The sequence below is a fragment of the Artibeus jamaicensis genome, unplaced genomic scaffold, assembly GCF_021234435.1.
Source record: "Artibeus jamaicensis isolate MK-2021 breed Jamaican fruit bat unplaced genomic scaffold, CSHL_Jam_final contig_518, whole genome shotgun sequence".
NCBI classification, from domain to species: Eukaryota; Metazoa; Chordata; class Mammalia; order Chiroptera; family Phyllostomidae; genus Artibeus; species Artibeus jamaicensis.
In genome coordinates, this window is record NW_026521870.1 from 2,908,936 (window position 1) to 2,930,864 (window position 21,929).

At 39.8% G+C, this 21,929-nt stretch overlaps 1 protein-coding gene across 3 annotated transcripts in view; it reads right to left on the reverse strand.

Annotated features, from left to right (window-relative positions):
- MAGI2 (membrane associated guanylate kinase, WW and PDZ domain containing 2) overlaps nucleotides 1-21,929 on the reverse strand; it is a 1,409,833-nt gene that overhangs the window by 144,008 nt on the left and 1,243,896 nt on the right. For 2 of the 3 annotated variants that reach the window (XM_053668924.1, XM_053668923.1), the window contains 3 exons: nucleotides 18,255-18,296; nucleotides 11,688-11,779; nucleotides 2,343-2,535 (listed from right to left, as the gene is read on the reverse strand). In XM_053668924.1, the coding sequence (XP_053524899.1) occupies nucleotides 2,343-2,535; nucleotides 11,688-11,779; nucleotides 18,255-18,296 (327 nt within the window). The remainder of the gene's footprint in view (nucleotides 1-2,342; nucleotides 2,536-11,687; nucleotides 11,780-18,254; nucleotides 18,297-21,929) is intronic. The other variant, XM_053668925.1, reaches the window with a different exon arrangement.

The window sequence follows — 21,929 nt, forward strand, 5'->3', positions numbered from 1 at the left end:
GTGTAATCTCTATGAGCTCCCTCCTTCCCAGCTCCTTCTCTACAATACTCCTCCTTTGGCAAGAAGGTGGCCACACTGTCCCTCCTCTCACTCATCTTCTGTCTCTTCACAGCTAATTGCTCACTTTCTGTCAGCTCGCAATCATCTCATCATGAACCAGGCCTGCACCTCCCACTGCCTTTCCTTAGGAAAGCATAATGATGATGATGACAACAACCCTTGAAAAGGCATCTCCACGGCCATGCACATTTGGGGTTGTCCCTTCTCACTGTAGAGAAATGGCAGCTGTGAGGAAAGGCTGTCTTCCTATGACTTTTGTTTTTTAAAATCTCTTTTTACTATTTCTAGGCATTTACTTTCCTATCCTTTGCTGAACTTAATCATTTTCAACTCTGATGAAGCTTTCAAGGAAGAGTGGGCTGAATTAACTTGGAAACTCTGCTGGTGAGAATGAGCAGTCTGCAGTAGAACATTTAAAAAAATTAAATGCACTTGAAATGTACTTCAAATCCCAAATGAGTGAAATTGGTAAAAACTGCAGCAAAGAGCAGCTTTACAGAAGTCACATGATCCACAGAGTGCAAGAACACATTTTTTTTTTTTTTTGCAACATTTGGCATATACTCCAATAACCTGGGTTGGTTAGAACAAAATTTAATTTGCAATAATCAGCCGGTAGCAAGGGGAGCATGAAATTGTGTTGGTGCATTGGTTTTGCACTTTGCAGTTATTTCCTTGTAAATCAGGTGACTTTTTAATTTATCTTTGGACTACAGAACATGTAGCGCAGCAAACTTCTTACTGGAAATTACTTTGTAGGGAGAAACAGTTAAATGTTAACCAAGAAAAACTGTCTTTTGGCATCTCGCCCAAGAGTAAGAATAATTCAAGATGTTTTACTTCTTTGGGTCAGGTGGTATGGCAGGAATTTCTGAAGATGAATGACACTTCTTAGCAAAACCTCCGTATGATACAAGGTACATGGCAGTCTCTACTGGCAAGGGCTGACAATCCTTCTGACTTGCCCTTTTCAGTGACCGCCCTCGCTCAAAGTCTAGTTTCTAGAAGACTCAAATAAAAAAGGACTTTTTGTTTGACTAATACATTTTATCCTATTGAGTCATTCACAACCTGTGATTATCCAACCAGTGCCCCCCTTTTAAAATTCAAATATGTTATAATAATAACACATATGAAAGACTCCTTCTCCTTATGGTTGGCAGTGACATTTGCTAAAGATTGGTCTAATGTCTTTGCATTCACTGGGGGTGGGGATGGAGGTAGAGGGAGGAGGGGACTGAGAGCGGTATATAATGAAATAAGCCCTGGTCAGGGAGATGAGTCTCCACATCAATGCTGACTCTGTGGACTACCAAGCAGGGGACTACACCTCTGGGTTTCAGTTTTCTCACCTGTAATACAAGGGAGGTGGAGTTCCTTAGCCCCCTGCCCCCCAATTCTAGCATCCATCATTCTGTACGAGGATCAGTCAGGGGGCTGAGCAGAAAGGCCAGCGGGCCACAGAGGCAGAAGGCGACAAGTGAACATGGCTGGCACTGCTGCTCCTGGGATTCCCAGAGCCAAGAGCAGGTGGTATGGGACTGTACTCCCAATGCCCTTGAATGGTCAGATTACACGATAATCATGTGATGCTTGTAATAGACATATTCCTTAAAATATAAACCCTTTTTGGGGAGTTGAGATGGCGAAGAGAGAAATTGAATCATACTAGGACTCTGAGGGCTGGTTGACTCTTAAAAGTATATCTTTGGTGGATTCTTTTAGGAAGCTGGGAAAATGGTCGTAAAGGGAATAATCACTCCTTATTTATCTGTTTCATAAGTTTGGAGTTACATGAATTGTGTTTCCTCAAAGTGAGGTACAGCTGTATTTCTGGAAATCAAGACAATAGTTTTAGTGTTACCTTTCATTAGGCTTTACCATGGAAGCCAATTTTTCCATCCTCCTTGCTTTATTACTGTATCAAAACACTGTGATTCTTGATTTGTAAACACAAGGAGGAACATTTACAAAAGCCATAGTTTTTACTACTCTAATGTTCTAAGCAGCAAAGAGCACACATCTTAAATTAGCTCCAGGCTTTGCTAGAAAATTTTAACGACTACATTGAAATTGCAGGCCTCAAAGACCGCTGGAGTTGTACTAATGGGGTGAAAATCCACGCTTTCAAAATCACTTACAGATGGAATATCAAGGCTGGTTTTTCTCATCGTATAATACAGAAATTGATTTAAAATTTTGTTTCAAGTGTCTTTGGCATGTCTCATAAAAGCTTCTCACCACCTAATCTCCAACTCTTGCTGCCGCCCGAGGTTCCATACCTGCACATAGCACCTTTCTTCTCACAGTGAGGTTGACCTGCCCGTTCCGGGCGGCATGGTGCATGAGGTCGATGACATAGCGGTGCGTCTTGCCAGCCACTGGGATCCCGTCCACGTAGACGAGCTCGTCCCCTGGGTGTAGGCGGCCATCCCTGTCGGCTGAGCCCATGGCAATGACAGCGCCAATCAAAATCTAGAGAAGCAGTGAGAACAAAAGGACATTTCGGTTTCAAACTTTTCATATACATATAAGTATATAAAAACTTGGTGAAAGAGTTCATTTCCGCATTTTACCCCTTGCGCCAAACCTGAGCACATACTTGAAAAATGAAATGTGGGAGGCTGATGGAATGCCCTTCCGACTCTTCCTGGTTGCTCCCTCCTTCTAGAGAAATACGTTTCAACTCACTGCTGCCATTAGCCATGAAGTTTGGGAGATACTTGCTACCTGGTTCATAATTTACCACCCTTAAGAAAATTCTAACCCCAAATAATATGATGCTGTCGGCCACCGTGCATGGGCTCTGAATTGAAGCAAACTGGGGATTGACTCCTGGCTTCAATTCGTATTTGTGTGGCCTTGGGCAAAGCTTCTCAATGCTGTGAGCCTCAGTTTCTTCACCTGCAAAATGGGGAAACAAAATAATGGGACCTATGTTATGCACTTGTTGGGAGAATTAAATAAAACAATGCACGTAGCATTTAACTTTGCTTACGGCACACAGTGAATGCTCAAAAAATATCAGGGGAAATTCGCTGCCACATGTTATTAAACTCTGATCAAGGTTCAAAGTGTGGTCTTTGTTTTTTTTTTTGCTGTACTTTGAAAAGCTGCAGGTAAACAAAACAAAGCAAAACTCATAGTTGGCTTTTCCTGGCTAGTTGACTTAAACAATCTCACCCATATCTGTTCCAGAATGCTTCATTCCTTTAACATTGTACTCCCTTCAAGCACTGTTCTCCGCACAAAGGGCGTCCTGTGTCTGCCTGTGCCCTGAAAGGTGTCCGCTCCTAGGCAGCTACCACGGCAGGAATGAGGAGGCGCCCACCTCAGGAATGTGCATTTTAGTTTTAATTCCCTGAAACAGGGACTGAGATAAAAGGCATGAAATAAGGTTTCCCACTTCCCATTAGAAACACTGAACTTAGTGTCCATCTGCAAAGCTTTTTTCTTTCTCAGAGGAAAGATAATAGTACCTAGTATTTTAGTTTTGCTGTTAAATCTATAAACAATTTTTCTAACTCATGAACAATAGACACTTTCTTCTTTTGCCGAGTGGCTTAGCCACACAGCATCTGAAGGCAGTAGTTACCATTAGCCTGATAATGTTACAGAGCCTATGCTCTAGGTTTTATTTTAAATCTTTATAAAATGATCCCTTGCTCACAGGTCGATTTTTCAGGTGCAACAATTTCTTTCGAATCCCATAGCTGTGGATTCCAGCCAGTTGTGCAGGCTGCTGCACTGTGGCCTGCAGGCCGGCATGAGCTGAGGCCTCCTACGTGGTCACACAGACCGGTGTGGACTGTCAACATGGCAACTGGATCTGAATGCCCAGACTTCTCAGGTAATGCAAAATGACAGTCTGGAGTTTTCTTTTTTCCCTTGGTTACTGAATAGCTGTTTTTGCCCAGGGGAATGCAAATTCCCCCATCACTACAACTGCTTTCCCCATGTTCCTGAAGGGCAGGTAGGGAGTAGATTTGCTTCTGTGTTGAGTACTAGTGATCTGATGGGTGACTCATTATTTCTCTCACAGGAAAGGCCTGCCTTCAGCTGGCCGTTCGGTGTGGCTCTTTCCCTGCAGTCCTCCGTGCCCACCTGGTGCAGTCCCGCCATCGGGCCACGCCTCTGACAGTCTCCATTTTCCCTTATTGTCATGCCAACGTGACTTTACAAGTTTCTTTCTGGTCTTCCAATCTGTTCTTCAAAAGTCTCAACCCATTAAGGAACATTTCAAAGATTTGCTAAATGCTTTGTGCAAAAGCTAGTTAAAATGAATGTTTATGTTTCTCTACTGCTCCATGAAAAGCTGCATTTAACTGGGTTACCTAAAGAAACTTTAGGTTTCCTGTTGTGAAAGAGTTCATAGAGTTTATAATCTATAGAGTTTATAGATTATAGAAAAAAATATGACTTGTGAACTTCTTGGATGGTTAGTTTTCAACTTTATGCTATAGTTCTGATTCTAACTGATCAAGGTGCACCAAAAAAAAAAAAAAAAAAAGAAAGAGAGAGAGAGAGAGAGAAAGGTTCTAACTGAGAGAGCCACCACTGTAATCTGGCCCTCAACAAAAGGTATAAAAATAAAATTTCACATTGGAAAGTTCCTGCTCCTCTCCTGCTAAAGGAAAACAGCACAGAGATACAGATGCCCTTGAAGTTATCTTGTGTGCTATTAGTTTAACAGCATTCTTTAAAAGGAAAATCCCAGTAAAGCGTCTGCTTTTCTGCTGTATTACTATAGTCTGATGTACTCTCCTCACTAATAGATTCATTTATCCAGCAAATATTTATTGAGCTCAGGGACACCTCTAGGTGCCAGGAATCCAGCAGTGAACAATAAACTAAAATCCCTGCCCTACAGAACTTCCATTCTAGTGGCAAGGCAACGATAATTATAATAAATGTGTAGATTATGTTGGATCTAGCAGGCTTGAATGATGAAAAAAAAAACAGAGCAAGGTGGAGTAGTGGGTGGGAGTCAGTCACGGGGCTGAGTGGTGTTCGAGCCAGTCAGAGCAGGCCTCGGCGAGAAGTCGACATCTGAGCAAAGGCTGAAGGTCACCATGTTTTTACAGAACTTGAAACTTTAATATTCAACCTTTAGTTTGATCAAATATTATATATTTATTTCTAAATAAATGATATTCAATTACCACTTCAATTGAATATATAACTAAAGTCTATGTATTTGATATAGTACTTCAAAATGATTTATTATATAGTATTATATAGTTATATGTGTATATCTGTTTATATAATTACATTACATAATCTTGTTTCGAAAAGAGTTGCCATAGCCCTGGCCAGTATGGCTCAATTGGTTGGAGTGTGATTCCATAGACTGAAAGGTCATGGGTTCAATTCCTGGTCAGGGTGTGTATGAGAAGGCAGCCAATCGATGTTTCTCTCTCACATTGATGGCTCTCTCTCTTTCTCTCTCTCTCCCTTCCTCTCTATCTGAAAGAAATAAAAATATCTTTGGGTGAGGAATAAAAAAAGAAGGTTGCCACCGCTATGAAACAAATGAGTTGAAGTGAGCTGGTGAACTGGAGTAGGCATTGGGGCGGGCCGTCCGTTAGTTACATATGTACTAGTTACATCTGCCCCCTCCATCAGGAATTGCCACCTCTGCTGGGAGGATGCTGGCCACGCTGCAGGGGAAGTCAGGGGGCAGTATGGCCCCAGCAGGAAAGGTGGCTGGGAAATGGTGGACTTTGCTTAACCTCCTGTGACTATTTAACTCTGTAGCCTGGGGCTTGGCTGACTACCCAGAAAGCAGGAACGTGCACAAAGATAAACTCCATGTCCCCAGGAGGGAGGGTAATGAGTATACTGTGTGAATAACTGCCCAATGTTGTCTGTTAACACAGAAAGGCATTGTTCTTTCTGACAGTCGACGTGACTACCCAGCATATGGTTTTACTATGAACCCCTATGAAAAAGAGACCCTGTCCTGGAAGGGGTGGATTTATTCCCAGCCTGCCACCACTGGGAGCAAGCAGCTGCTTTGCCCCTGTATGTGTTTCTCCTATTAAAGCCCTTATGAATTTGAACAGGCTACGTGCCAGATCTTTAGAATTGATCCTGAGTTTAGACTTTTGGGGGGCTTCCCCCCAACACACACACACAGTCACTTCTGCCCCTCATGCACTTTGTTCTTAGCTTTTGGTCCTGTTGCACATTCGTGCATGATGTTTCAGGGCTGACCCAGAGCCAGCTCCACGTGACTCTCTACTCAGGAAAAAAAACACATTTAAAAAAAAATTTGAATATGCTTTGAATGTACACTTGGACATTCTATTAATTTATTTCCTGTCTGCCACCATAACTGCAGGGACTAGATAATCTATGATTGCTTCTTGCACTGTAACTCATATTGGCTTCCCAATGTATATACCGTGGTCATTTAAGCTCTAAAAACATGCCTCAGGATATCTGATCCCTTAAGTTAGTAGTTCTCAAACTTTGGGGTCCATGTGAATCACCTGGAGAATTTGGTAAAGCAGAGTTTTGGACCTACCCCTGGGAGTCTGAGTCTGCGGCCTGGGGTGGAACCCGAGTTCTGCATGTTTAACATGCTCCCAGGAGATACTGGACGCTTCTGATCTGTAATCTATCACACTTTGAGTAGCAAAGTTCTGAGTATTCTCACTTGGTCCAATGGCCACAGGATCTGTGGTCTCATTGGTTGTGTTCTAAGTCCCTGGAAGGACTCTGGTGCCTCCCCCTAACTCCCTGCCCCATCACCCTGGTCGCTTCCCAAGTCTGCTGAGGGACACCCCTGAGTGCATGGTCTGGGCTCCCCAACCCATCAGGCTACCCTTCCATTCTGGGCTGGCTGACCCCTGGGTCCACTGGCCAGGGAACCTCCCCAGCCACCACTGGCCTTGCTCCTTCTGGCCTCACTGGATTCGTCAGCCTCTGCAGACCCTTAGGCCCACTCATTAGTTTTCTCACTGTTCTTGGAGGAGTTCTTTATTGTGCCTCTATTGCCCTGGCTCTGAAGGAAAAGCTTTGTGGCAAAACAGGTCAAGAAAGACACCCCTTACATGCATACACTGAAAGAACAACTCACCCACAGCCTTATCTTTCCAACTGCATTCTCTAAAAAAACAAGAGAATTAACAACAACTCCACACCTCCACTTTATCTTATGGGCTGTGAGGGCACAGAACAAAACGGAGTATTTGAATGTGGCATAACAGCAGTTTACGTTCAAGTGGCTGATACCCCAGTAAGCCAGGGGGAAAAAGTAACTGACCCCCCCCCCCCGCAAACAAACAAGAGGAAAACCACCTTTGCAGGCCTTTTAATTCTTCCCTGCACTACCTAATGTTAGTCCAACCCCAGCAGATCTGATCTGCAATAATTACAGTCCAGGACAATTTGACAACATGGCAGGCAGATTTCAGGCTCCTGCCTTCTGGAACTGTGCCAGAAGTTCACACCGACTCCCGTGCCAGGGAGTATGTCCATCACTACCTCTCTCTTTCTTCAACAGTTTTTCTCCACACAGGCCTTTCTCCACGCTAGTTTCCCAAATCTTTCCATCTTGATGCCTTCCCATCTCCTTTCAGCTCACAGCTGGAAATCTCATTTTTGTTCCCTTCTGACAATTTTTCATTTCTTTCTATTTCTATTGTTATTTAACTGTGAAAAGTATTTCCTCTTGCAGGAAAAAAATGCCCATATGCTTTGTTGGAGCTGGAGTCCCGCTGTTCATTATTTGCTGTAAGCTGTGTTGTCGTGTTTAATGTGTACCCTGAGATGTCAGTGCCATTTCATATATACGGAGGCAGAAACCCATTTGATGTAATTTATGAGACCTCCTGTGGTTGGAGACCAAGTCACCTCCCGCACCTCTCCCTTTGTAGCATGCCAGCAATTAAATGAGGCCAGCACACTCTTTGTTTGTACATTATCTCTGGACTTACAATGGAGGAAGGCAGAAGGAAGGGCTTACAGGAGATCTTTACAGTAGGCTCACTTTTCCTGACATGGTCTTTCTGAGGTGCAACATTCTGGTCTTCGAGACCTTATTTTCTGGCTTTCTTTGCTTAAGGTTGATTTAGGCTTCTGTTTTATAGCTGAACGGCAGCCTGAATGTGTCTTAAATCATTCGAATGAAAAAACAAACCAGAATAAATCTAAATAAATACAATGAGGATAACCAGCAATCCATGTAATCTGAAAAGGCTTAACTGGATGCCTGCCCGCTAGAGGGAGAAAGGTTTCAAGAGTGTAAAGCCAATGTTCAGCAGGCTGGGAACCTGGGAACCTGTGCACTGACCGGGCAGAAGGTGTCCTAGGCTGGGTGGTAGCCATGGCTGTGTTCGCATACCTGAGCTTCATTTTGAGCAATATGTGCTCCAATTGGGTAACAATTCTATTGCATTTGTGCTTGGCCAAGTTCAGCTAGAACTCTCCCTTCTTGAGATAGCTAAGACTATGCGTTCTCTGTGACTCTCATGCAATCTCTCTGCCTCCAGGGGTAGGGGAGACCAGGGACGATAGTATTTCCCAAATGTGGCACTGGTTTTCCCCCACGGCAGACCACAAGCCTAGGGGGAGGTCCACCAAAGTAAGAACTGTATATTTCAAAAACTGTGTTGAAGTAAGCTTCATGGAGAGAATAATAAAAACTTTGTTGTTTTTTCCTTACATTTATTTTATAGTTTAACTTTTCATTGGTATTTATATGTAAGAGAAGGAACCTGCTAATATTTTCAGTGGTTGGGCTTATTAAAAACATGATCTGGCCCTGGTTGAGGATTCTTTTGGTGCAAAATATTCACCTTTCTAATTTCTTTCAATCTAATCTTCTGGGAAGGGAATTTAGATACCATAAACAGAATAAGTGACACGGGCATTAGGGAGCTGCGAGCACTGTGGCCGTGCTCAGTCTACAAGGGACCGCTGCTTAGCTCCAGCCAACTGTCCCGGAGAAAGGCAGGCTCGATGATGCCAGAGATATTTTTCAAGGAAGGTGGAAATTTGAATTTTTAAATATGTGAAATTAGTTGGCGCACAGTAACTTTAAAGCACTGGCAGAGCTACAAAAAGCATGCTGTGGGGCTGCTGGGACATATGCCTACTTCTAGGATTAGGCCCCTTTAATTCTACAGGAACTGTAGGGGTGGAGGCCTCAGAATACATATCCTCCAGATCATTTTTGTCCTGAGAAGCTCAAGTGACAGTTGTGGTTTGGCTAAGAGGACTCTCTTAAATTCCATTTCACAATTATTTATCGTGCCAGGCTTTATGCTGGTGTCGGGAGGCACAACCACCATCACAACACAGTCCTGCCTGCAAAGAGCTCACAGGCTGGTAAGCGAAAAAAAGTGTGTCAGTCAGTGTGTTCTGGAACAAAAAGGGGTGTCATCTTCTTGGTGGTGACCCCTGAAGTTGTTCAGTGTGAGGCATTATGTTACTTTAAGTACAATGGATTCTACAAGGATTTAATCTTAAACACTCCAAAAAGCCTTGGCTATCGTTCAGTATCCCACAACATGCTATAAAAATCACCTTAAAGGCTATTTTACTTTGGACATAGTTTCACTTTGTTTCCTTCATTTAATATCATTTGGTATCTTCATTTTCAGCATATGGCTGTAAAATAGAGGTCTGGCCTTTCCTGAAAGCTACTGCAATACCCTGGAACAGGAGTATCTTTGTTTTCTGTGGTGAGCCCCTTGGGCTATACCTGAAATTTTGTGCTAATGAGGAGACTCATGGTGGGCACCTGATAGTTTATGCTAGGAAGATGACTCAGGGCAGAGGCAGCCACACTAACGGTCTTAGTGTGGCAGCTGACCATGCCAGAACAACCAGTCCTGTACTGAGAGTGTTGGGTCTTTGAGCTCTGTGATATCAGCCTGACCTTCTGGAAGGAGAGGGGTCAGGAGGTTGAGTTCAACCACCTGGGTGATGATTCCATCAGCCATGCCCACATAATAAAGCTTCAAACTCTGGACACAAAAACTTGGGTGAACAACCCTTGTTAGCAATTCTGAGGGGATGGGTGCTGGGAGGGTAACAAATCTCAGAGGAAGATGGAAGCATTCCATTTAGAACCCTCCAGACTTTGTTCTACGTGCTTTTTTCTTTTTCTTTTTTTTTTGCATGGTGCTAATTTATTCCCATCCACAATAATAAAAGTGTAATCCTAAGTATAGCACTTTCCTGAGTTCTACGAATTGTTCTAGGGAATTATTAAACCTGAGGGAGGCTGTGGGGACCCCAAATTTGCAGCTGATATCTGAAGGGAAGGCAGTATAATGGAGATTTCTTTCCTCATACTGCAGTTTTGCATACTCACTGCAGCTGATGTCGGGTATGTTGGGCAGACTTGGCAGTTTAGGGAACGGAGATCTTAGCCTGGACTTTGGCTAACTCTGGGTAATGTCGCACTTTTCATTTATGGCACAGGTGGCAAATACAAGGCCTGTGGGCCGAATCTGGCCCTCCACCTTGTTTTATCCAGCGTGGCACCTTGTTCCTACCCAGTGGCAGCACCGAGCTCCTTGCCCCTAGTTAAGGAGCAGTTACATTTATACAGTCCTAAAGTTACATTCGGCCCTTTGAAAGCAACTGCAAGGCTGATGTGACCCCGGTGAAAATCAGTTTGACACCCCTGATTTATGGGCTACCAAAGGATAATGAAAAGGAAGAGACGAAGTCTCTGCATAAAAGGAATTTAAATTACCACTGATCAAATTAAACAGGGAGACTGTGAACATGTTAGAGAACAATCCTGAAGGAAGCTAGGTCAGAAAAGTACCATGTAGAGGCTAAGAGGTTGAATGTTTACATATGTGAAGGGACTGGATACCATTTTTGGTTCTACATATATAGACCAAGAGGAGTTATAGGACAGTATGGTGGTTACCAGAGGGGTAGGAACAGAGTGAGACCAGACTTCCGGTGGTGAACACACAATGCAATATACAGATGGTGTATTAAATTATATTGTATATAGTATGATATTATATTATATTGTAGAATTGCACACTTGAAACTTATATAATGTTATTAACTGATGTTATTCAAATATTTTAATTAAAAAGAAAGAGGAGTTACAGGGAGAAAGGATTTCTCCAGAGCCTCTCCAAATTCCCATTATTGTGCCAACTGAAGTTGACTTTATGAACATCTTCTCAAGTTGAAGTTCTGCAGCATTGAGCTCCAATTTGCTCTTGCTTATCACTGTGCTTTCTCTCCCCAGTAGTTTTGATTGAAAACACACATAATTCTGCTGCTCCACGTCACCTCTTCACATGTATCTTCTGTTATATGGCGTGTTTGTTTACCTGTGAGTTGCTGCCCATAAAGACCATGGGCAGTAATACAATTAAATAATTGAAATAGTCAAGAAAAAAATCCAACCTGTACTAAGAAAGAGTAATGTCCCTTTTTTAATATAATGTGCATTGATTTTTGATGATACATAAGCATGGAAACACTAACATGTTTGAGAACTTAAATATAAAAAAAAGCCTCAAACTTCTTCATGTGAGTCCTAAAAATTTTCCTTTCAGTTGTCACACACAATGGCATTTCCTGTGATGCAGACACACACAATATACCCCAAGTGTGGCTACAAAGAAGATTCCACTTACAGGCTGTCCGGGCTCATCTCCCCCGAGGATTCTGAAGCCAAATCCAGACTCCATCCTGCGAAGGTGAACATCCAGCTCCTTATAATCTTGACCTGGCATAAAGGAGATCCCATTGAGTAATGAATCCTGCCACCTCCCCACCCACTGAGGGGCTGAACACACCAATGATATGTTAATATTGTGGACGTGATTAATGAGAGTGCTGTCAGAGTTAATGGAGAGCATAAATGAAAAATATTGTGGCACCAAAAAGTAGGTATTCCAAAATTAGGTAGTCTGAATTAACTGACCAGCCAAGGCAGAAAGAGCTCGCAAATTTTCTGGGTGAAAAAAAATGGACACCTCTGTAGTTCTTTATTTTCTTGAGAGCATTTAGATTGTCCTTAAGAAGATTGGCTGTCACTTTGATGATGTTTACTCTGACTAGAAGGATTTTTTTAGAAATATGAGAGGACAGATGGAAATATGTTGGAAGTACCTTGTAAAGTACTACTTAGTAGTACACTAATTTGTTTATGATTGATGCATCCAGTTTTGTGGAGGGGGGCAGGGAGAAGAGGATATAAACTTATGCCTAAAAAAGATGTTTCTTTTAAAATTGTAAACATTAGAGAATATAGGATTTAAAGTTTTCTGTATTGAAGTTGGAGTACAGTTTTTCTTTTCTAATTCTTTTCGTTTTTTCATAATTTAGGTATAGAAATTTGCCTAGATCTAAGTGAACTCTTCCCCCCAAGCCACTGTAAATGGCTTTACAATGTGGAAGCCATTAGTAGATTCTCTGTTGAATCCACTAGTGTATTTAAAGTAAACTAGGAGGATACTTTTCTGCAGTTAGCTGAAAGAACAGAATATACTTAAAGAGAAGCTGGGAAACTCATCCAAATGTCATTTTTTTCAACTCTAGAATAAATAAACGGAAACTTAATAAATCTTTTGACTATTTAAAGAAAATATAATTTATGCTCCCCCACTGTCCCTGGACCTTTGACCCTTCCTCAGGGGAAAAGTCTCCATGATGACTGAGTAGCAAGGGAGTTGTCTTGTGTTAGAGAGCGCTATGATTCCTGGGGGAACTGGAAAGCTTTTCCTAAATGAATGGTAGGTTGCCACTGTTGGGATGCCAATGGGTGATTAACAACTTTAGGGAATACTTATCAATGCCATCCTTTGCTTAAGAAGTATTTAGTGGTCTCTGGGCCTTAGTCATTTACAAGAGGTATTAGAACTAACAGAGGCAAATATTAAGTTAAATTCTCTTTGCTTAAACAGATGGTTTTGGAAATTGGGATGAGATTTCAGAGGATTCTTAAGGGACAGGAAGCTATCTCTGGACCACTAGTAGTCATAGTTGAGAGACAGATTCAATGACTAAAATAAAACTCACAGAAGACTAACCGATTGGATTTCTACATCTGTTAGTCATCCCTTGTGAATTATATAATCATTCATATTTTAAAGATGAGAGAACTTAGAAGAATTTAATTCCTATTAAATAATTAGAGTTGGGTGGTTAAAGATAAAAATAACTTTGCCCTACACTCTGTAATTCCCAACTGACTTTTGAACTCAGTTTATTCTGGGATCTGTAATACCACATACGAAATCACATGCTGTAGTGTGTGCTAAGCCCTGGGACTCTGGAGGTGGGGAGCAGCCCTGCACAATCGCAGCAGGTACCTACGCTTCTCCCGAGGGAGGAAGAAAGGCCAGAGGGGATGGCAAGGTGACAGGTTATGTCAAATCACTGTTCAAACCTCTGAAAGTTGGTGGTGATGTGACTGCTTACAGCAATCTCCCCTCCAGATTACTTTAAGCTCTCTAGACTATGCTGCATAGAAAGTACAAGGAGAGCATGCCATATTTTTGGCCTTTAAAATAATAGAGCTAACACATGTTTAACCAGAACATTCCATCTACTCTTATAAATATCCTCATTTTTGCATCATTGGTGATTACATAGTGCATGAGGAACTGTAAGAGGAGTTTATTGTGTAATCCATCTATTTATGAAGTAAAACTCTCCCCCAAGCTAATGTTGAAATTGACAATCTCAGGAATGGATTGATATGCCAAATGACAAGGAAGTTGTGTTAGAGAATGCTGTGATTCCTGGGGGAACTGGACAGCTTTTCCTAAATGAATGACTCAGAACTCCCCCCTTTATTGGTAGAGAAATATAGATTTTAGGTGGTTAGTTTTATTTGATTTTGAAGATCAGATGTGAGTGGGGCATTCATCCTCTTTCTCCTATTTTTTTGTGTGCATTTTAGTGACATTAGGACCCGCTGGCTGTGGCTCTGACCACTCTGATTTCAAACGTAGGGTGGTACGTGCCAACCGTGTCAACTGTACCCTCTAACTGTCCAAGAAGAGCTAGCTTCATGGCACAAGAGCAAGTAGAGAGCAGTGAAGAGAGACCCATCAGAAAAGTGCCAGCAGACATGGTTTATTTCTTATTTCTTTGTTAATTTTGAACATAGACTCAGAGACTGTAGAGCATGGGAACTTGAAATAGTCAACTGGAAAAAAATACTTAAATGATAGATTGTACCCTAAGGCAGTGGTATTTTTCTAGGGAAAATTAGAGCTTCTAGAAAGATAATTTTCTTTAGTTTATCCTCCCCATCCCAATTTGAGTCTGGCTTTAGAAAATAACTACAATTACATGCACAAAGCTGAGAGACACGACTCTTTTCCTTCCTGCTTTGTTAGGTCTCTTGAAAGATTATGATGTTTTTGATACTTTCCTTTAGCTGCTCTTCTGACCTGATGGCATGTTTAAAATGATCCTATCATGCTTTATGTCTTCTGTTAATGTAAGAACTTAAAGCAAAGAAATCCATGAGCTGACTCTTCACTCCATTGTGACAGAACTTAACAATCACCACCATGCACCCGGAAAGTCATTAGATGAAGGGGTCTGGTGGACCTCTAGTGGGACCTGAGTCACTTTTACTGTCACTCAGCCATGCCCCCACCAACATCCTTTTCTCTCTCTTCTCTTTTCATGCCTTTTTAAAAAACCTTCCTTTCCCTCAGTTCTTTTTTGCAGAACAGTCAGGAATACTCTCAAGTATTGCTTGGTGCAACTCAGGATGAGGTGGTTGTGAAGAAATGGACTGTGGAGAGACAGAACACTCTTTGGATGTTGGTGTTCAATGGCCAGCCATGGCCAGTGTTGTTTCTGCCTTAGAAGATGGATCCCAGGGTCCTTAGGAATTATGAAGTAAAACTGCTTAAGATTCTCATTCCAGTTGGGACTTGACATGAACTCTGTGGCAAGCTATGGGAATGGAATTTACAAGTTCTGATTTATCCTGGGCTCCCACTAACATGAAGAAGCTAACAAATTTTTTAAAGTAGCAAATGACGGCCATAGCCAAGTATCAGGCAACTTTCCTCAATAAAGAAAAGCAGAATTCCAAAGCTGATTCTTATTTCACACTAAGACTCCAGGAAGGCTTCACATGTTATAGGTATCCTTAGTCTAGATTTTGAAAGACATGGCTTTGTGCACAGTTTTAGGAAAAATGATGGGTGACTGAACACAACCGATTAATTTTATGAATGATTAAAGCTTCAAAATGCAAAGAACAGCATTTTTATGGATTAACTTGGCACATGGGCTGCTGCTGTAAACATGTCAATTAAATTTTGGTACTTGAATCCCCTTTCATGTTTTAATTAAAGCATAAGTACCACGAGCTTATTATCAGTTTGGCACAGAGAATGAATTCATTCAATTTTTCCTGCTGAAAAGAGCATTACTTTTTGGCTTTTCTTTGTAAAGAGGTCTAGGAAAGACTACGAGGATGGAATCAGAAATTACAGGTGGCTATTACATATGCCTCTGGCTTCTGGATTTCCAATGCACTCCAAACACAGAAGGAGTTAAACAGGAATTAAATAGTTTCTATTGCTCAAATCCAACATTACCAGATAAGTAGCTAACATGTTTTTGTCTCAAAAGAACCCTTTCTCTTTGCTTTTTACCTTTATACCTTTGACAATGTGGATGTGGTAAGATATTTTTTAGCTGTACTAGAAGTGGTCTCCAACTCTACATGGTTTTCTCCCTCATCTTTCACATAAATTCATATTTCCCCATTCTTAATATTCCCTTACTTATCTATTTCTCTCTTGTAAGAACAGCCTCTAATGGGGCTTTCACTCTTATCTTCATGCTCACCTGTGATTTATTTCTGCCAGTCTGGTTGGCACTGTGACATCTGGCACTACTGAACTGCTCTCTTTAAAGTCATTGATGACATCCTAATGACCAAAGTGAATGGCCACTTTCTCTTTCCTCATTCTGATTGATTTCTGCTGATGCACCCTTAGGACCTCTGGTGTCTTTAATTTCTAAACAAAGATAGGTCTCCTTCTGGAAATGATTTCTATTCTTGGTTTCTGTGATACTCCATGCCCTGGCTCTCTTGTCTTTGGGTGAAGTTGTCCATTCAAAGGACCTGGCTATGAATTCATTGTTTTTCACTAACATTCTCCTTTAGTGATGGCATCTATAGTATTCCATTGTGCATAGTCTAGAGAAGTTGCCAAATAAATGTTTCTTGAATTTAATTGTTTTAAGATATCAGTCCAGCAGACCCCATAAACCATAACATTATTATACTATGGAGTTATCACTTAGGTTCATAATTACATTATTTGGGAGTTCTTACTACCAACTTTGCCTTTATCCCTAAGCATCTTGTGCAGCTAAAGTTAACAAAATGCCATATAATTATTATAAATATACCTGAGTCAAAAATCATGATACAGAATTTGATAAAAGACATTTTATAAATGTAAGAAGTAGTATGAGAGATTTGTTTACTTTTGGATGTAGTCATGATTTTCTGGAATATCTTGATAACTTGTGTGGACATTTAACAAAATATTTGAATCAGCACTCTTCCTGAAAATCTGAATTGCACAGTAGTATAATATACTCAAACTATATTAGAATTTATCTTTTTTAAGTAAGGTATATCTTTTGAAATGTAAATATAGTATTTTGCACATACATCAAGGTGATCTAAATAACAAACTGATTCTTTCTTCTTTTGTTTTTAAATAAAGAACTTTCAGAAACTGAGATTTTTAAAAGAAATGTGCTGGCCATGGCCAGTAAACCGAGATTTAGAATCTCAAATTAAGTCCTGTTTTTATTTTGCATCTGTAATTACTAGGTTTATTTTCCCTCCAGGCATAAGATATTCTTAAAAATTATCATGATTTTATAGTCAATATATAAGAATGATCATGCTTTAAAAATGTTCAGACCAAGATAAACAAATACTTTAGATATTATGTGAGGACAAAATGCTAAGCATATATCTTTGATATTTTCTACATATCCAAAAAATGACACGGAAACTTACAGAATGAAATGATCTCGAGCACATAAATTCTCCAGGGGGGAGTTAGAGCATGCTGGGATGGATAATGAGCTGTCATCATGGAAACACTCTAGAGATGTGTGCTGTGAGCCTACAGACCTGAAATAGCACTATTATTATAAAATGCTCTTTTCTGCAATTGTTTCAGTGTTCTGGCTTTGAGTCCAGATCAGTTGTTCAAAGCACTTCCCTGGACTACAAAATTCCGAACCTTCCTTTTCCTCTTTCATTTCCATAATAACGTTAAGTATTTTAGCCTTAACCAAAATTGCTATTTTCAGAATGTGTGGGGTCAAATTTTCTTTTAAGTAAAATTATTACTAACAGCTGTAAACTTGAAATTATAATGTTCAATTCTAAGTGAAAAACTATTGAAATGTTGCATTTGGTAATTGGCATGGTTGAAAAAATTGATATAGCTATTTAATTGATGTGAAAATAATTTCATTCTATATAGAAAATTTCTAATATGTTCTTTGGAAATGTCTAAATGGCAAATGTCTTTAGATACTCTAGCTTCTTATGTGTATGTGTCTAGTCCAGTGATACCCAATATAAAGAAACTGTAATCTATATAAGTAATTAAAACATTTCTAGTAGCCACATTTTAAAAAGCAAAACAAAACAGGTACAATCAATTTTAATAATATATTTTAAACCTAATATACTTAAAACATTATTTAAGTCTTCATCGATGTAAAATAATTAATGAGATATTATACATTTCTAGTTTTTTTTTTGTATTGTCTTCAAGATCTAGTGTGGACTTTGTACACATTTCACAGCATATCCACATTCAGAGTAGATGCATTTCAAGCACCCAATAGCCACATGTGGCTGGAAGCTACTGGTACTGGACAGTGTGCCTCTAGTCAGTCTGGTGACTTTCACTGTCACCTGGTTTTTACTTGAGTCTTTTACTAGAGCATTTTATGAAAGAAAGAAATAAATATGACTGTTTTCTTTTGTCTTTTGTTTCTTGTTTTTTTCTTCAGCAGCCATTCAAGCCCACCTTAATGAGATTTGCTTTCTATCTTAAGTACATACTTGTGTGGATTAATAAAAATTATACACTAATAAACTGACACTGGTCAGAAGAATGATTTGCTACACAAAATGGAAGACATCATTCACAGGACTGTGAGAACTGAAGAATACTTGCCAGAGGAATCCATTCGAAAGCTGGTCCTTGGGGGCACTTGTTCTGGATGGGAAAATGGGGAATTAACATTGAGATTCATTTATGGCATTTAAACATTCATCTTTACTTTCTTTTTGTTGCTATTATAACTCACCCCCAATTTATGCTCATGTTTAGTGACTATTTTGCTGTAAAAATCTATGGAAGTTAGTGGACAGATTTACTGTTTTACGTATAGGAACATGTCTATGAATGTATTTTTTTCACATGTACATAAAATAGTAAAATCTGAATTCCTGTAGATTGGAATGGAGAAAAGATCACCATTTCCAAATGCTAACCTTTGATTCTCATGGTAAGAATGCTTATTTGAAAGTCAATTCAGAGAAAAATATACACAATAAGTACAGGTTTAAAAAAATAATGTTATACTATACCATCAAATATAATGAAGAATGAAAAATTCAATAAACAATCATGTTAATTTATGTACACCAGTCCAAATATTTTGATACTTACTCCGGATAGTTGAAGTTATATGTCAATAGTTAAGTTAAATTGGTTTATTTTGGCACTAGAGAAGTTTCATGAGAATTATGATATAATCTACACTACATATAACATAAAATTAATGATTATGAGTATAAACTATTAGGAAGCATTGTGAAGTAAATATATGAAGCACTAATATTTTATCATGAAATTTAAAAAATTAAAATAAGACCACATTTTCATAATTTTCTAATTGAGTTTTGTTTGTTTCAAATAGAGTTCTGCAGTATTCAACAATGGAAATGAAAACAGAAGCCTCTTGAGGGCGATGATGAGGCACAGGATGGAGGGCATTCTGCGTTGAACACGCCTCCCTGCTGCACCCGGCTCAGCTAGTCTCGCTCACGCTCACTCAGGATGAGCGTCGCTGCCAGGCAATCTGTGTTTTCACAGTAAGGCAAATTAGTTTTCTAGCAGAATTGTTATTTTTTTATTTTAAAATATCTCCTGTTTAGTGTGACTGCTTAGGATTATGAATTGAGAAATATACTTTCATTAAAATGAGAGAGCCGTATCGGGAGGCATGGGAGACTGCTACCACTAGAGACGTCCATTAGTTGGAAAACTGACATTTTATATGATCATAATCTCACTAGGACCTACTTGTCATCCAGCAGTTACATTTGGTTTACTGCGGCCCTGATGGTCTCATATTTATTCATGAAAGTACTTTGGGTTACACTGTCAACTTGTACCACCAAGAAAATGCTTTGACATACTAAATAACTTTCAATCAAGGGATGATTTGAGAGTTTACTTTTCATGTTACCCCTCCCCCCATTATCCTCTGATTCTAGGAGCACTAAATTTCAAATTACTAAATGAAATAAGTTTATAAGCTATTGGATTAGATCTAATTTTAAAAATACATGTGAAAAATGTGTCCCCAACCTAAATTTTATTTCACTATTTATTACTTAGCTCATATCATGATAACTTTCTCTATTAAAGGAATCTGTTAGAAATGTAAATATTACCATCACTATTTACAAAGCTACCTGAAAACATTATTTTTGAAATTAGACTTCCAAATTAAAATCTACATATTAAAAATGGCAAAGACAGCTTAACAGGATTTACTGATCTTCTTTATCAATATATTATAATTGCAAAGTGACACATAATGTGATATATTAGAAACTCCCAGTGAAAGGCACATTTTTTTCACAGATCAAACCATGATATAAATTATATTAAAGATAGCAATAATGATTTTCCCATGGAAAAAAAGTGCAGGAAATTAACCTTCATGGTACAGTTGAGATCATTTTAAGTGATAATGTTATTAATTTTTTTCTAGTTTTTTTTATGATTCTCATGCTAAAGTCACTGGTAAAAGTGGCTTAGCATTTACACGTCACTTATTTTTAACATTTCAGTAGCGCTCCAGAGGACATTTGTGTGTGGTGCTTTAAGGCTGTTGGACACTGGCAGCATCTGAGCAAAGGAGGCCGGGGCTTCATCTGGCAGGGTTCAGACATGATGATGTTCTCTAGGAAGTACAGATGGCCTTCCATGGTCACTTAATAGCTGCCTGCAGCTATGGCATCTATGAATTTATAAAAATATTTCTTAAATCTACTGATGTGCGGTTGGACCATACTGGGCATTTAATCACAAAGGCAGAGGAGCCTGGAACCAGGTAGGCTCAAGCAGAAGCACTTGCACAGGATTCGGAGCTCTGGCTGTGAGCCCTCTGCATCTTGTGCCTCCACCTGCTGTCTTGTGGCTCCTACCTCTGTTTCCACTTAGTGTTTCCAGTGCTGAGCTGGGTGGATAGTATTTTCATACTGCCCATTTTTTTAAGTGGTTCTGTTGGTACTATGGGAGAGACACTATAAACTACAATCCTTGATCAGGAATAGCAAGGAAAGAGCAGCAGAAAAACTGACAGGTTAGAAATACAACCACCCATTTGCGATTAGCCATGAATTACATGTGCATTATAATACTGAACAATGAAACAATTCCACAGTGAACAACAAAAGAGCAGAATAGAAACCATAGATGTGAAAAACAAAATTGTCCATTTTTGATCGGCTACAAATTATAATATCACGTCGAACACAACACTAAAAACAGTTTGCTGCTCCATTGTGCTCTTTAATGGCCTGTGGTTACTTTCGATTGCTACCTTTGCTGTCATACTGCCTTTTACGGGGTAACACTTCCTAGTTTATTGGAAGAAAAACTGATTCTGTGAGCTTCTTCTGAAGAAATGCCAGAGAAACTTCTATTTCAAAGAGGTTATACTATAAGGCACATTACACCATATATATCCCTGACATTTTTATGATCTTACATCAGAAAGATGTCTTACTACAAAGCAGTATGGACATGTTGTACCCCATAAATTGTTTATATATAATAACTAAGGTTCATTGTGAAAAAAAAGTTTGGACAACTTCAGTCATAATTCAGCCTGGGTTCACGCCAAGGCACACAACTGTGAGGGGCGAGTTTCAGGAAATAGGGATTGTTTTTTGCCTCTTTCTGTTTCCATCTGCTTGTCTGCTCCTGCTTCTGAGGTGATAGTGAGGAGTATGCCCAAGAAATGGCCCCATGAGCAGAGAGCATAAGACAAACCTTTAGAATAAGTCTGGCTGAAGGAGAACTGAAGCAACAGGACAAGACCCTCATTCCATAATTGACTTCATTGGCATGATCGAACTTTATTTTGTAAGGCTCCACAGTGAGCCATACTCATTTTCTATGGGAAGCACTTTATAGCTTTGCTTGGCTATAATGAGAGGGGCCGTGATAGCCGTCTATGTACCGTTCTGTGAGCATGATCTTTCCTAGGGTCAGGAAGACAGACAACATTAACTCCCTTTTGGTCCTGTGATTATTATGACATTGAGTCTGACTTATTCTCTGTAATGAGAATGAGATGTCCATGACCTAGTATTTCAACGTGTGAAGCTTTGCTCCTTCTTTTTTCTACTTAGTTTGCTGTGCTCTAAATTTCTACATATGCACAATTTTCTGGGTGTGGAGGGAGTTGACTGAGAGTTTGGCTAGTAGGCAAGCCACTACATAAGTCTTTTACTTCAAAGTAGGAAAAAACACATGTATGGGCAAAAATTCAGTCCATCAAATAAAGTAACTTGAAGGACACTATTTATCTGAGCAGGTATTGGAAAC